This window comes from Oncorhynchus keta, chromosome 22 (assembly GCF_023373465.1).
Source record: "Oncorhynchus keta strain PuntledgeMale-10-30-2019 chromosome 22, Oket_V2, whole genome shotgun sequence".
Lineage (NCBI taxonomy): Eukaryota > Metazoa > Chordata > Actinopteri > Salmoniformes > Salmonidae > Oncorhynchus > Oncorhynchus keta.
The window spans coordinates 50,227,131-50,243,642 of NC_068442.1; the positions used below are offsets into that span (position 1 = coordinate 50,227,131).

General features: G+C 41.6%; 1 protein-coding gene across 6 annotated transcripts in view; it reads right to left on the bottom strand.

The window, feature by feature from the left end:
* LOC118374956 (lisH domain-containing protein ARMC9) overlaps nt 1–16,512 on the bottom strand; it is a 102,306-nt gene that overhangs the window by 23,646 nt on the left and 62,148 nt on the right. For all 6 annotated transcript variants that reach the window (XR_008075894.1, XR_008075893.1, XR_008075892.1 and 3 more), the window contains 2 exons: nt 12,208–12,368; nt 1,081–1,174 (listed from right to left, as the gene is read on the bottom strand). Coding sequence is in view for 3 of the 6 variants with exons in the window: in XM_052475486.1 (XP_052331446.1) it covers nt 1,081–1,174; nt 12,208–12,368 (255 nt within the window). In the remaining 3 variants the exon portion in view is untranslated. The remainder of the gene's footprint in view (nt 1–1,080; nt 1,175–12,207; nt 12,369–16,512) is intronic.

The following is a 16,512-nucleotide window of genomic DNA, read 5'->3' on the forward strand; positions in this document are numbered from 1 at the left end:
GAGAGGGAGAGACTAAAAGAAAGAGAGGGAGAAACTAAAAGAAAGAGAGAGGGAGAGAGACTGTAAAAGAAAGAGAGGGAGAGACTGTAAAAGAAAGAGGGAGAGAGACTGTAAAAGAAAGAGAGGGAGAGAGACTAAAAGAAAGAGAGGGAGAGAGACTAAAAGAAAGAGAGAGGGAGAGAGACTAAAAGAAAGAGTGGGAGAAAGACTAAAAGAAAGAGAGAGGGAGAGAGACTAAAATAAAGAGAGGGAGAAAGACTAAAAGAAAGAGAGAGGGAGAGAGACTAAAAGAAAGAGAGGGAGAAAGACTAAAAGAAAGAGAGAGGGAGAGAGACTAAAAGAAAGAGAGAGGGAGAGAGACTGTAAAAGAAAGAGAGGGAGAGAGACTGTAAAAGAAAGAGAGGGAGAGACTGCAAAATGAGAGGAGAGACTGTAAAAGAAAGAGAGAGGGAGAGACTGTAAAAGAAAGAGGGAGAGAGACTAAAAGAAAGAGAGAGGGAGAGACTAAAAGAAAGAGGGGAAGAGAGACTGTAAAAGAAAGAGGGAGAGATACTGTAAAAGAAAGAGAGGGAGAGAGACTGTAAAAGAAAGAGAGGAGAGAGACTAAAAGAAAGAGAGAGGGAGAGACTAAAAGAAAGAGAGAGGGAGAGACTGTAAAAGAAAGAGAGTGGGAGAAAGAAGGAGTGATAGATAGAAAATCTGTCCAGGCATTCCAGTACTGACATGTCACTCTCAGCGAAGAATGTCACACTGTCACGTGATCCTCCCTCTCCTACAGTCTGACACAGCTAAAGGGGGCCAGGGCACAACTAGTGTGCATGTGTGAGAGAGAGAAAGTGTATAAACATGAGTGCGTGGGATGTACTATATGTAACTATAAGTGCTGTTTATGTGTAAATTAGTGCATGTAAGTAATGTTATTGTAAGTTGATACATTAGTGTGCCTGTTTGTGTGTGCCTGTGTGTGTGTGTGTGTGTGTGTGTGTGTGTGTGTGTGTGTGTGTGTGTGTGTGTGTGTGTGTGTGTGTGTGTGTGTGTGTGTGTGTGTGTGTGTGTGTGTGTGTGTGTGTGTGTGTTCACCTGGCAGAGTGTCCGTTGCGCTCCTCCCCCTCCTGGGCTCTTCGTCCTTCATATGACCCACCAGACTCCTGGGACGAACGGCCACACTCTGAGTCTGTGTGTAAGCAGAGAGAGAGAGAGAGAGAGAGACAGAGAGACAAAGAGAGAGAGAGACAGAGAGACAGAGAGACAGAGAGACAGAGAGAGAGAGAGAGAGAGAGAGAGAGAGAGAGAGAGAGAGAGAGAGAGAGAGAGAGAGAGAGAGAGAGAGAGAGAGAGAGAGAGAGAGAGAGAGAGAGAGAGAGAGAGAGACAGAGAGAGAGAGAGAGAGAGAGAGAGAGAGAGAGAGAGAGAGAGAGAGAGAGAGAGAGAGAGAGAATGTCATCCTGTAAGAAACATGGTATAGAGGAGACGGACCCACTGGTTGCCCTCTAGATTACAGAGAGCTGGTAGTCCCATCCACCACACTACCAGGTGGGTGGTATAGAGGAGACGGACCCACTGGTTACCCTCTAGATTACAGAGAGCTGGTAGTCCCATCCACCAAACTACCAGGTGTGAAATATGTATTGATTGCAATTATTCCAGAATGAGTGAGAGTTTGTGTGCAAAGGATTAGCTTTTCATTTAATATAATTATCAACTGTGTCGTGACTCTTTTATCATTCAAGCCCTTCTCAGACCCATTTCCCTTTATCCACCAAGCCGTCATATCGGCTGAGCCCACTAGGGAACCTCCTCTATCATTTCCTTGTAACCAATATCTACTGTGTTGTTTGTTTATACATTTCTGTGATTATTTAGTTAGTTAGTAAATGAATGATTAAGACAATTGGTGTATGGATGATTCATAGTAAAGGCTGGGTTCGTGCAGAGATCCAACAATTTACGATGTTTGGAATGAGACTGACGTGAGGTAAAGAATCATTCATTAATAAGAATTGATCAGAATTGATCAGACATTAAAATATCTGTAGAGTTATATTAGGAAAATTATAACTTTGTAATCTGAAGATTGTCGTTGGTGCCCCGACTTCCTAGTTAATTACATTTACATGATTAGTTTAATCACGTAATAATAATTACAGAGAATTGATTAGATAAAATAACAGTCTTCACTTTAATGATGCCAACGACACGACATGCTAATGATCAAAATCCAGAAAACAGTCATCCACAACAAAGCTATCACCTACAGAGAGATGAACCTGGAGACCTGGCTCCCAAGAGAACACAGGCTATGTGCACAATGCCCACAAAATGAGGTGGAATCTGAGATGCACTTCCTAACCTCATGCCCAATGTATGACCATATCAGAGACATATATTTCCCTCAGATTACACAGATCCACAAAGAATTGGAAAACAAACCCGATTTTGATAAACTGACATATCTACTGGGTGAAATAACACAGTGTGACATCACAGCAGCAAGATTTGTAACCTGTTGCCACGAGAAAAGGGAAACCAGTGAATGACAAACACCATTGTAAATACAACCCATATTTATGTTTATTTATTTTCCCTTTTGTACTTTAACCATTTGCACATCATTACAACACTAAATATATACATAATCTGACATTTGTAATGTCTTTATTCTTTTGGAACTTCTGTGACCCTAACACCCTAGCACCTAACATTTTTTAAATAAAAAAAAAAGAGCTGTAGGTAGAGGAGGTTGGTGGGAGGAGCTATAGGATGACGGGGTCAAGGTAAAGGCTGGAATAGAATCGATGGAACCAAACACGTCAGACACATGGAAACAACGTGTTTGACTCCATTCCACGGATTCCATTCCAGCCGTTACAATGCTCCCATCCCTCCTATAGCTCCTCTGTCCGTAGGCTGAATGATTATTTTGCACCATGTCTTTTGCCTGATTTTGATATGTTTCTGCTTGTAATTTCTGACATTTTGGTAGGATGTACGGGTTAGTCAACTTGTCTATAATTAGATACGTGCAGCTTCTCTGATGTTACTCCAGAACAGGGGTTTCCTAAAGTCGGTCCTGGGGCCCACCCTTGCACCAACAGTGCATTCGGAAAGTACTCAGACCCCTCGACTTTTTCCACATTTTGTTACGTTACAGCCTTATTATGAAATTGATTTAATAGTTTTTTCCCCTCATCAACCTACACACAATACCCAATAATGACAAAAGAAAAAAACTGGATTGTAGAATATTTATTTTTTAATAAGGAAATATCTTATTTACATAAGTATTAAGACTTGAAATTGAGCTCAGCTGCATCCTGTTTCCGTTGATCATCCTTGAGATGTTTCTACAACTTAATTGGAGTCCACCTGTGGTAAATGCAATTAATTAGACATGATTTGGAAAGGCACACACCTGTCCATATAAGGTCCCACAGTTGACAGTGCATGTCAGAGCAAAAACCAAGCCATGAGGTGGAAGGGAATTGTCCGTAGAGCTCCGAGACAGGATTGTGTTCAGGCACAGATCTGGGGAAGGGAATCAAAACATTTCTACAGCATTGAAGGTCCCCAAGAACACAGTGACCTCCATCATTCTTAAATGGAAGAAGTTTGGAAACACCAAGACTCTTCCTAGATTTGGCCGCCCGGCCAAACTGAGCAATCGGAGGAAACAGGACTTGGTCAGGGAGGTGACTGAGAACTCGGTGGTCACTGACAGAGCTCCGGAGTTCCTCTGAAGAGATGAGAGAACCTTCCAGAATGACTACCGTCTCTGCAGCACTCCACCAATCAGGCCTTTATGGTAGAGTGGTCAGACAGAAGCCACTCCTCAGTAAAAGGCACATAACAGCCCGCTTGGAGTTTAAGGAACCTAAAGGATTCTCAGACCATGAAAAACAAGATTCTCTGGTCTGATGAAACCAAGAACTCTTTGACCTGAATGCCAAGCGTCACGTCTGGAGGAAACTTGGCACCATCCCTACGGTGAAGCATGGTGGTGGCAGCATTGTGCTGTGAGGATGTTTTTCAGGGGCAGAGACTGGGAGACTAGTCAGGAACGAGGGAAAAATGAACGGAGCAAAGTACAGAAAGATCCTTGATGAAAACCTGCTCCAGAGCGTTCAGGACATCAGACTGGGGCGAAGGTTCACCTTTCAACAGAACAACAACCCTAAGCACACAGTCAAAACAACGCAGGAGTGTCTTCGGGAAAAGTCTCTGAATGTCCTTGAGTGACCCAGCCAGAGTCTGAACTTGAACCCGATCGAACATCTCTGGAGAGACCTGAAAATAACTGTGCAGCGACGCTCCCCATCCAACCTGACAGAGCTTAAGAGGATCTGCAGAAAAGAATGGGAGAAACTCCCTAAATACAGGTGTGCCAAGCTTGTAGCGTCATACCCAAGAAGACTCGAGGCCGTAATCGCTACAAGGAAATGTACTTTCTAAATATGATTAGGCTATAGTAGACTATATTATCTATAAATAAATATTGATCACCCATATTTGTCTCGGTCTGAAAATCGTCCCAGTCCTAAAATGTAGGCTTTAAAACGTTCAGCAAGAATAATTTCAAGTCTCACCAGCATTGCTCTATTTCAAACTACGTCTGTAATACCGCACAGCAACACTGACAGCTTAATGGGCCGTGTGAAAAACTCTGGTAATTGAACCTACTGTATTTCTTAGTAAAAAAAAAAAAAGCGTTTTGATATTGCCTATAGGGTGGAAAATTACTGGGACCATGGCTAGCAAGTGAGTTGCTTCACATACGCATAAAACCAGTACGTGCAGACAGAAGCCAGTGGGTGTTGGCCGGACAGAAAGCCAAGGGGTGGGGGCTCGATAGAAAGTCAACATTATTTTCCAGCACTGAACCCTGATTGGTCCTGTAAGTCGCTCTGGATAAGCTCTGGTAAATGTGTCTGTGGATGGCACTAACTCTGACTAGTCATTTTGAACTGCCGACTTCTAAGGAATCGCCCTGACGGCCTGTAGACATCACATCAAAGGAAATTAAAAACTAAAACATGAGATGGTGAAGTAGCAGCAGCAGCAGGAAATGAAACCCCCCTACAACGAATAGGAACAATTATTGGAAATATACACTCTTAGAAAAAAGGGTTCTAAAAGGGTTCTTCGGCTGTCCCCATAGCAGACCCCCTTTTGGTTCCATGTAGAACCCACTGTGGAAAGGGTTCTACATGGAACTAAAAAGGGTTTTTCAAAAGGTTCTCCTATAGGGACTGCCCAAAGAACCCCTTTAGGTACTAGAAAGCACCTTTTTTTCTAAAAGTGTACAAGGTGCAAAGACTGTAAAGTGAATGTAGCCCATTGATAATCTAGGCTACTGCAATGAAACATTTAAATTAAAGATGAGCGTCTTGTTATTTCTAGAATATCCTTTATTAGTTATGTCAATGACGAACTCTCACTCGCTTAAAAACGAAGCCTGTATCATTTATCAGTTATGTCAATGACGAACTCTCACTCGCTTAAAAACGAAGCCTGTTTCATTGATCAGTTATGTCAATGACGAACTCTCACTCGCTTAAAAACGAAGCCTGTATCATTTATCAGTTATGTGAATGACGAACTCTCACTCGCTTAAAAACGAAGCCTGTTTCATTGATCAGTTATGTCAATGACGAACTCTCACTCGCTTAAAAACGAAGCCTGTATCATTTATCAGTTATGTGAATGACGAACTCTCACTCGCTTAAAAACGAAGCCTGTATCATTGATCAGTTATGTCAATGACGAACTCTCACTCGCTTAAAAACGAAGGCTGTATCATTCATCTCTGATCAAAAGAACCCTTCTGTTCTGAAGTTCAATAGGAAACTTTTATTGACCGAGGTGATTTCAAATATACATTGAAAAGGGAAAACACGTTGAAGGTGTTTCACAATTGCTTAAATGTAAACAAAACTGTGGACACCTTGTCATTCTTTGACAAAAGAGTGTAGGAGCGACTGTTAAATAAAGTCAACAACTTTACCTGGCTATCTAGCCACCATTAATCTCTTTGCTAACAAATGTAATGCTGTAACAAAAAACTGTCTACATGAATGTTTACTTTATAATGTTTGTGAAGTCTACTACTTTCCAAAGTCGTCTGCTGTGACTATGGACAATAAAGCTATTGTAGGAGTTATATCTTCTGTAGATGGATGATTTTAAAATATTTTATTGGACCATTAACAGATATGGCTCATGAACCTTTACGGACCAAATAATGACGATCCACGTTTGAAAATATATATAATAAATCATTAAACCTACAAGCAATAGACTACTATTATTATGGTGGGAGATTATAATACTGTTTTAAATACCTCAATGGACCATAAAGGAAATCACACTGCAAACTATCACTCTCATGCTCTAAAGGAAATCACAAATATCATGGATATATTAGAATTAGTGGATATATGGAGGCTTAAATATCCCGACCTAGTGAGATATACATTGGGGAGGCTCAATCAAACTAGTCGTCTTGACAACTTTCTTATGTCATTTTTGTTGGCGCTAAAAGTTTTAAAAAAAAGTGTTGATAGGGGGCAGAATGCGGTCAGACCATCAGTTAATTGGCATATACATTCCTGTTACTGAATTTCCACGTGGGGCGAGGATATTGGAAATGTAATCAAAGCCTATTGGATGACAACTTGTTTTTAACCAGGACAGAACCATTTATAACGGACTATAACATAGGTATAGCAGATCCCCTTATTGTTGGACTTCGCTGTCCGTGAGACTATAAAGCACTTCTGAATAAGCTACCTTCTTATTTATCATCACTCATCAATATTAGAATTATAATTCCTAAAACCAGGTCTCAAGCATGGATTACACTTGAGGCCCATGCGATTTCCCCAGAGTTGGGTATGGCTGCCTTTTCCTGTTACGCTCCTCGCCTATGGAATAAGCCGGCAGACTGAACTTAGACTTGAGACTCTTGTCCCCCTGTTGCTCATTTTAAATATTTATTGGAGCATTTTTATTTTTGTATTGCTTGTAACTGTTTTGGGTAATGCAAGTTATTGTGCTGTTAGTGGGAATAACCTGTTAGTGGGAATAACCTGTTAGTGGGAATAACCTGTTAGTGGGAATAACCTGTTAGTGGGAATAACCTGTTAGTGGGAATAACCTGTTAGTGGGAATAACCTGTTAGTAGAATAACCTGTTTGTAGAATAACCTGTTAGTGGGAATAACCTGTTAGTAGAATAACCTGTTAGTAGAATAACCTGTTAGTAGAATAACCTGTTAGGAATAACCTGTTAGTAGAATAACCTGTTAGTAGAATAACCTGTTAGTAGAATAACCTGTTAGTAGAATAACCTGTTAGTAGAATAACCTGTTAGTAGAATAACCTGTTAGTAGAATAACCTGTTAGTAGAATAACCTGTTAGTAGAATAACCTGTTAGTAGAATAACCTGTTTGTAGAATAACCTGTTTGTAGAATAACCTGTTTGTAGAATAACCTGTTAGGGGGAATAACCTGTTAGGGGAATAACCTGTTAGTAGAATAACCTGTTAGTAGAATAACCTGTTAGTAGAATAACCTGTTAGTAGAATAACCTGTTAGTAGAATAACCTGTTAGTAGAATAACCTGTTAGTAGAATAACCTGTTTGTAGAATAACCTGTTAGTGGGAATAACCTGTTAGTAGAATAACATGTTAGTAGAATAACCTGTTAGTGGAATAACCTGTTAGTAGAATAACTTGTTTGTAGAATAACCTGTTTGTAGAATAACCTGTTAGTAGAATAACCTGTTAGTAGAATAACCTGTTCGTAGAATAACCTGTTAGTGGGAATAACCTGTTAGTGGGAATAACCTGTTAGTAGAATAACCTGTTAGTGGGAATAACCTGTTAGTAGAATAACCTGTTAGTGGGAATAACCTGTTTGTAGAATAACCTGTTAGTAGAATAACCTGTTTGTAGAATAACCTGTGTAAATGTAATCTGTTGCTGTATTTTTTTGTGTAATCTGTTTTGTTTGCCTTGTGTAGTTTCTTAATCATTGTAGCTAAACTGTATGTGTAAACATGTGTACGCAGGGCCCAGCTGTAAAAGAGACCTTGGTCTCAGGCTGTGATCCTTGTTGAAATAAAGGTATAATAATAATAATTGTATGGACACTTTTAAACATGCCTTTAGAGGCCATGCTATTCAGTACTCATCTATATATATATAAAAAAAAGCTATTTAGGTCAAGAGTCCACATTAACAAAGGAAATAGAAGGTCTAACAGAACAGATAGATAGCAATAAAAACTGTACCATAGAAGCTCAGAATAAGTTTAGAGGAAAAACAAAAAGAAATGGAGGAACTTATTCAACAAAGATCCAGTGTAATATATTATAAAAATAAAGCGAACTGGAATATGGGGGTAAAAATGCACCAAATTATCTTTAATCTTCAACATAGAAATGCTACCAAAAATGATTTACTAAAACTTGTTACAAATGACGGAATCACTCATGATTCATGAAATTATATTTTGAAAGAGGAAGCAAAGTGCGTTAAGAATATGTTTTAGTTTCAGTCTCCTCCATCTCCACTAACCGAAGCTAATTGTATGGATTTTCCCCCTATTAATAATGTAAAATTAACATCTGTACAGAAAGACTCATGTGAAGGCCAAATTACAGAGGAGGAACTTCTTGATGCAATTAAAGCCTTTAAGGATGGGAAAACTCCAGGGCTGGATGGCATACCAGTTGAGGTATACTAAACCTTTTTTTGATAAACTCAGAGGACCATTAATTAGAATGTTTTAACCACTCCTATATAAACAGTAGATTATTAGACACTCAACAAGAAGGTCTGATTTCATTATTACTGAAACAGGATACAAGTGGTAAATATAAAGATCCAGTCCATTTAAAAAAAAAAATGGAGGCCTCTTACACTTCGCATCACAGTGTTGCGATGCAAAAGATTTGAGCAAAATGTATAGCACATAGAATTAAAAAGATATTGTTGAATATTATTAATTCTAAAAATCAGACAGTTTTTTTTTTACATGGACAATACATTGGAGATCATATAAGGCAAGTACTTGAAACAATAGAACACTATGAAAAATCTGGGAATCCAGGCCTGCTATTCATAGCTGACGTTAAAAAGGCTTCTGATAAAGTACGACTGGAGTTTATATTTAAATTCCTGGTACATTTCAATTTTGGAGAATCTCTTATAATATGGGTTAAAGTCATGTATAGTAATCCTAGCTGTAATATAGTAAACAATGGCTACTTCTCAGAAAGTTTTAAACTGTCAAGAGGAGTAAAACAAGGTTGTCCACTATCGGCATATCTATTTATTAATGCCATTGAAATGTCAGCTGTTAAAATCAGATCCAACATTAATATCAAGGGGCTGGAAATCCAGGGATTAAAACAAAGGTGTCATTGTACGTTGATGATTTATGCTGTTTTCTTTTATATCCATAATTTGGATCCCTCCGCAGCCTCAGAGGATCTACAAACGTTTTCGTAACTCTCTGGATTACAACCAAATTATGATAAATGCACGATATTATGTACTGGATCACAAAAAAGACATGATTCCATATGTTTTATTTAATAGTTTTGATCTCTTCACTATTATTCTACAATGTAGAAAATAGTAAAAATAAAGAAAAACCCTTGAATGAATAGATGTTCTAAAACTACCAGTCAAAAGTTTAGACACACCTACTCATTCAAGGGTTTTTTATTTTTTAAATATATTTTCTACATTGTTGAGATGTGTCTGTTACTTGAACTCTGTGAAGCATTTATTTGGGCTGCAATTTCTGAGACTGATAACTCCAATGAACTTATCCTCTGCGGCAGAGGTAACTCTGGGTGTTTCTGTCCTGTGGTGGTCCTCATGAGAGCCAGTTTCATCACAGCGCTTGATGGTTTTTGAGACTGCACTTGAAGAAACTTTCAACGTTTTTTAAATGTTCTTCATTGACTGACATTCATGTCCTAAAGTAATGATGGACTGTTTTTCTCTTTGCATATTTGAGCTGTTCTTGCCATAATATGGACTTGGTATTTCACTAAATAGGCCTATCTTCTGTATACCAACCCTATCTTGTCACAACACAACTGATTGGCTCAAAAGCATTAAGGAAAGAGCAGACATGTTAATTGAAATGCATTCCAGGTGATTACATCATGAAGCTGGTTAAGAGAATGCCAATAGTGTGCAAAGCTGCCATCAAGGCAAAAGGTGACTACTTTGAATAATCTAAAATCTAAAATATATTTTGATTTGTTGAATACTTTTTTGGTACCTACACTTTAAGTCAGAAGTTTACATACACCTTCCTACATATTCCTGACATTTAATCCTATCAAACATTCCCTGTCATAGGGCAGTTAGGATCCCCACTTTATTTTAAGAATGTGAAATGTCAGAATAATAGTAGAGATAATTATTTCTTTCAGCTTTAATTTCTTTCATTACATTCCCAGTCGGTCAGAAGTTTACATGCACTCAATTAGTATTTGGTAGTATTGCCTTTAAATAGTTTAACTTGGGTCAAACGTTTCGGGTAGCCTTCCACAAGCTTCCCACAATAAGTTGGGTAAATGTTGACCCATTCTTCCTGGCAGAGCTGGTTTAACTGAGTCAGGTTTGTAGGCCTCTTTGCTCGTACACGCTTTTTAAGTTCAGCCCAAACATTTTCTATGGGATTGAGGTCAGGGCTTTGTGATGGCCATTCCAATACCTTGACTTTGTTGTCCTTAAGCCATTTTGCCACAACTTTGGAAGTATGCTTGGGGTCATTGTCCATTTGGAAGAACCATTTGCGACCAAGCTTTAACTTCCTGACTGATGTCTTGAGATGTTGCTTCAATATATCCACATAATTTTTCTTCCCTCATGATGCCATCTATTTTGTGAAGTGCACCAGCCCCTCTTGCAGCAAAGCACCCGCACAACACGATGCTGCCACCCCCGTGCTTCATGGTTGGGATGGTGTCTTCGGCTTGCAAGCCTCCTCCTTTTTCCTCCAAACATAACGATGGTCATTATGGCCAAACAGTTTCATCAGACCAGAGGACATTTCTCCAAAAAAGTACAATCTTCATCCCCATGTGCAGTTGCAAACCGTAGTCTGGCTTTTTTATGGCAATTTTGGAGCATTAGCTTCTTCCTTGCTGAGCGGCCTTTCAGGTTAGGTCGATATAGGACTCATTTTACTGTGGATATAGATAATTTTGTATCTGTTTCCTCCAGCACCTTCACAAGGTCCTTTGCTGTTGTTCTGGGATTGATTTGCACTTTTCGCACCAAAGCACGTTCATCTCTAGGAGACAGAATGAGTCTCCTTCCTGAGTGGTTTGACGGCTGAGTGGTCCAATGGTGTTTATAGTTGCGTACTATTGTTTGTACAGATGAACGTGGTACCTTCAGGCATTTGGAAATTGCTCAGAAGGATGAACCAGACTTGTGGAAGTCTACATTTTTTTCCTGAGGTCTTGGCTGATTTCTTCAGATTTTCCCATGATGTCAAGCAAAGAAGCACCGAGTTTGAAGGTAGGCCTTGAAATACCTCCACAGGTGCACCTCCAATTGACTCAAATTATGTCAATTAGCCTATCAGAAGCTTCTAAAGCGATGACATAATTTTCTGGAATTTTTCAAGCTGTATAAAAAGGCACAATCAACTTAGTGTATGTAAACTTCTGACCCACTGGAATTGTGATTCAGTGAATTATAAGTGAAATAATCTGTCTGTAAACAATTGTTGGAAAAATAGCTTGTGTCATGCACATAGTAGATGTCCTAACCAACTTGCCAAAACAATAGTTTGTTAACAAGAAATTTATGGAGTGGTTGAAAAACGAGAATTAATGACTCCAGCCTAAGTGTATGTAAACTTCCGACTTCAACTGTACATGATTCCATATGTGTTATTTCATAGTTTTGATTTCTTCACTATTATTATTACATGTATGTAGAAAATAGTACAAATAAAGAAAAACCCTAGAACAAGTAGGTGTTTCCAAACGTTTGACTTGTACTGTATATTTGCAAAGAAATATATGGGGGATTGGAAATGATGCAGACAATTACATTGATGGAAGCAACAATCTATCTGCAATATTAAAGCTGATCTACCCTTGAAATAAATACAAATATGTTATATCGCACACACACGTCCATGCTGACACAAAAGATAGTTTCACCTACCCATGGAGTGGTGCAGGGATTCGCTGGTACTGGGCCGGCTGCCGGAGCGGGTGGGGGGGCGGGAGCTGTAGCGGGACGGGGGCAGACTGTCCTCGCTCCTCTGTCTGCTCAAGGGGTACCCTACCTCACCCCTGTCGCCCCCGCTGCCTCCTCGGAAGTCCCTACAAACCACACACAATCAATAACAACATCGGGGTAAGGACTCAACTGATTGTCTTAGTATTAGACCATTTCACACAGAACAGGATACTGTCTTAGTCACACTTCGACCTCTTCATTGGTTGAAATACCTCATGTTGTTATTATCTGCAGATCTTTTAGACAGTATATGTTGCAGCTGCTTTAACACCATTCTTATCCCCAGGTCTCTGTCCCTCCAGACCGCAGGTGTCATTCATTATAATAGCCTGATCCCAGATCCGCTTGTGCCGTCTTGCCTACTAGGAGTTGGATAACACAAACAGTTCTGGGACCAGGCTATTGTTACAACATTCAATTTAGAGAATCCCAAGAGTAACAGACAGTGTGTCTCTCAAGTGTTTTGGCTTACAACTGCTGGCCTCTGCCCTGATAATGCCCTGACAATAACAGTGTACCACTTGACCATACTTTCTCCTCTGATTTGTCATCGCTAGTCCTGGGAAGCACTGGCACTTTAGGCCTGGAAACAATGGACTGACAGCATCCTAAACCTCCTAAACTCTAGCAGAGGCCATTGTTGTCGCTCGGCTGATTCAGCCAGTGATTCAGGTGCGTTATTGAGCGGGTTATTCAGCGAGTCCAACGGGGGAACAATGGCGATGCAGAACCTGAGCCCTGAGGACCTAGACATCCAGAAAGGGAGGTAAACATCCTGCTAGCCATTTGATTCAGGCTGGCTGACTTCCTTTTGGCACTGTTGACTGACTGGATTACCCCCACTATCATAACCGTCGGACGGGCCAGTTGCCACTGCTGAAGTTGCGCTGGCATCGGACGGACTAGTTGTGGCGATGTCGGACGGGCCAGTTGCCACTGCCGTAGTCGCGCTGGCATCGGACGGACTAGTTGTGGCGACGTCGGACGGGCCAGTTGCCACTGCTGAAGTTGCGCTGGCATCGGACGGACTAGTTGTGGCGACGTCGGACGGGCCAGTTGCCACCGCTGAAGTTGCGGCGGAGCCGGACGGACCAGTCGCATCGTCGTCGGACGGGCCATTCCCGCTGTCTCCCATAATGGTCGATTATTCTCTCACGCTGGTATGACGGGATCGGGAGACAGGCGAAGGAATGCGTAATAGGGTTTTTTATTTTCCCAAAATACAGCGTGCCATGTAAAGACCAAACAAACACTTATACAAAACACAGGGTTGAAACCCAAACAAAAGAGCGAGAAGTACCTTGAATAAATAACACTAGTGCACAATGATTATCACATGTAGATAAACCAGAAGAAGGAGGAAGGTTGGGTGTCAGAGGGAGGGCTGGTGCAGAACTTCCACACAGGTCCATGCCAATAAAAGAGTCACTGGTTACACCTCCTGTGTTTCAGACCGAGCACTTTTTGACTTGAAGTCACGTACCTCGGGCCTACAAAGAGTCCAGTTTGTTAAATGAGTTCAAGTGAACTCAAGTGAACTCAGTTACACAATGTTTGTTCATTCATAAAGAGATGCTAAAAAAAACTGTATTATTCATACAAGGGCGTCATTGTAAATAAGAATTTGTTCTTAACTGACTTGCTTAGTTAAATAAAAGTTTAAATCAAATAAACAATCAGATTGCAATAAAAATCCCATTCCACACACAATAAATGTTATCAGAAATCTCAGCAGACTTCACCTACAACTGATCACATAAACCTACACGGTATAAATCACACAACTGAGATGGGTAGTCGAATTGAAGATATGATTGGATCCGATCCTGGTTAATCTTGCGATATAATAATAAATATAATATAATACACACTTTTAAATACAACAAAACAAACGTCTTAAAAGGAGTTTTGGAACTGAGGGTCGAACACTTCCTAATGAGCACCACTGTCACAACCCTCATTTGTGCAGCTGATTGGTGGCTATTTAACAGGGAATTAAAAAGGGGACGCGTGGCCTCCCGGGTGGTGCATCGCAGTGCTAGCTGTGCCACCCTAGCTGTGCCACCAGAGATTCTGGGTTCGAGCCCAGGCTCTGTCGCAGCCGGCCGCGACTGGGAGGCCCATGGGGCGGCGCACAATTGGCCCAGCGTCGTCCGGGTTAGGCCGGCGGTGATATCATCGTGCACTAGCGACTCCTGTGGCGGGCTAGGCGCAGTGCACGCTGACCAGGTCACCAGGTGTACTGTGTTTCCTCCGACATGTTGGTGCGGCTGGCTTCCGGGTTAGATGTACGTTGTGTAAAGAAGCAGTGCGGCTAAGTTGGGTTGTGTTTCAGAGGATGCATGGCTCTCGAACTTCGCCTCTCCCGAGTCCGTACGGGAGTTGCAGCGATGAGACAAGACTGTAACGACTACCAATTGGATATCATGATATTGGGGAGAAAAAAAAGAGGTAAAACATGTTTTTTTTTAAAGGCAGGGCCGTTACAGTTTGACTGGAGTCATTGGTTACAGTTCGGCTGGAGTCATTGGTTACAGTTTGGCTGGAGTCATTGGTTACAGTTCGGCTGGAGTCATTGGTTACAGTTAGGCTGGAGTCAGTCATTGGTTACAGTTCGGCTGGAGTCATTGGTTACGGTTCGGCTGGAGTCATTGGTTACGGTTCGGCTGGAGTCATTGGTTACAGTTTGGCTGGAGTCATTGGTTACAGTTAGGCTGGAGTCAGTCATTGGTTACAGTTTGGCTGGAGTCATTGGTTACAGTTCGGCTGGAGTCATTGGTTACAGTTAGGCTGGAGTCAGTCATTGGTTACAGTTCGGCTGGAGTCATTGGTTACAGTTCGGCTGGAGTCATTGGTTACAGTTAGGCTGGAGTCAGTCATTGGTTACAGTTCGGCTGGAGTCATTGGTTACAGTTTGGCTGGAGTCATTGGTTACAGTTCGGCTGGAGTCATTGGTTACAGTTAGGCTGGAGTCAGTCATTGGTTACAGTTTGGCTGGAGTCATTGGTTACGGTTCGGCTGGAGTCATTGGTTACGGTTCGGCTGGAGTCATTGGTTACGGTTCGGCTGGAGTCATTGGTTACGGTTTGGCTGGAGTCATTGGTTACGGTTTGGCTGGAGTCATTGGTTACGGTTTGGCTGGAGTCATTGGTTACGGTTTGGCTGGAGTCATTGGTTACAGTTAGGCTGGAGTCATTGGTTACAGTTTGGCTCGAGTCATTGGTTACAGTTTGGCTGGAGTCATTGGTTACGGTTTGGCTGGAGTCATTGGTTACGGTTCGGCTGGAGTCATTGGTTACGGTTCGGCTGGAGTCATTGGTTACAGTTTGGCTGGAGTCATTGGTTACAGTTAGGCTGGAGTCAGTCATTGGTTACAGTTAGGCTGGAGTCAGTCATTGGTTACGGTTAGGCTGGAGTCATTGGTTACGGTTCGGCTGGAGTCATTGGTTACGGTTCGGCTGGAGTCATTGGTTACGGTTTGGCTGGAGTCATTGGTTACGGTTCGGCTGGAGTCATTGGTTACAGTTTGGCTGGAGTCATTGGTTACAGTTTGGCTGGAGTCATTGGTTACGGTTCGGCTGGAGTCATTGGTTACGGTTCGGCTGGAGTCATTGGTTACAGTTTGGCTGGAGTCAGTCATTGGTTACAGTTAGGCTGGAGTCAGTCATTGGTTACAGTTAGGCTGGAGTCAGTCATTGGTTACGGTTAGGCTGGAGTCATTGGTTACGGTTCGGCTGGAGTCATTGGTTACGGTTCGGCTGGAGTCATTGGTTACGGTTTGGCTGGAGTCATTGGTTATGGTTCGGCTGGAGTCATTGGTTACAGTTTGGCTGGAGTCATTGGTTACAGTTTGGCTGGAGTCATTGGTTACAGTTTGGCTGGAGTCATTGGTTACGGTTTGGCTGGAGTCATTGGTTACGGTTTGGCTGGAGTCATTGGTTACGGTTTGGCTGGAGTCATTGGTTACGGTTCGGCTGGAGTCATTGGTTACAGTTTGGCTGGAGTCATTGGTTACGGTTTGGCTGGAGTCATTGGTTACGGTTCGGCTGGAGTCATTGGTTACAGTTTGGCTGGAGTCATTGGTTACAGTTTGGCTGGAGTCATTGGTTACAGTTTGGCTGGAGTCATTGGTTACAGTTTGGCTGGAGTCATTGGTTACAGTTTGGCTGGAGTCATTGGTTACAGTTTGGCTGGAGTCATTGGTTACGGTTCGGCTGGAGTCATTGG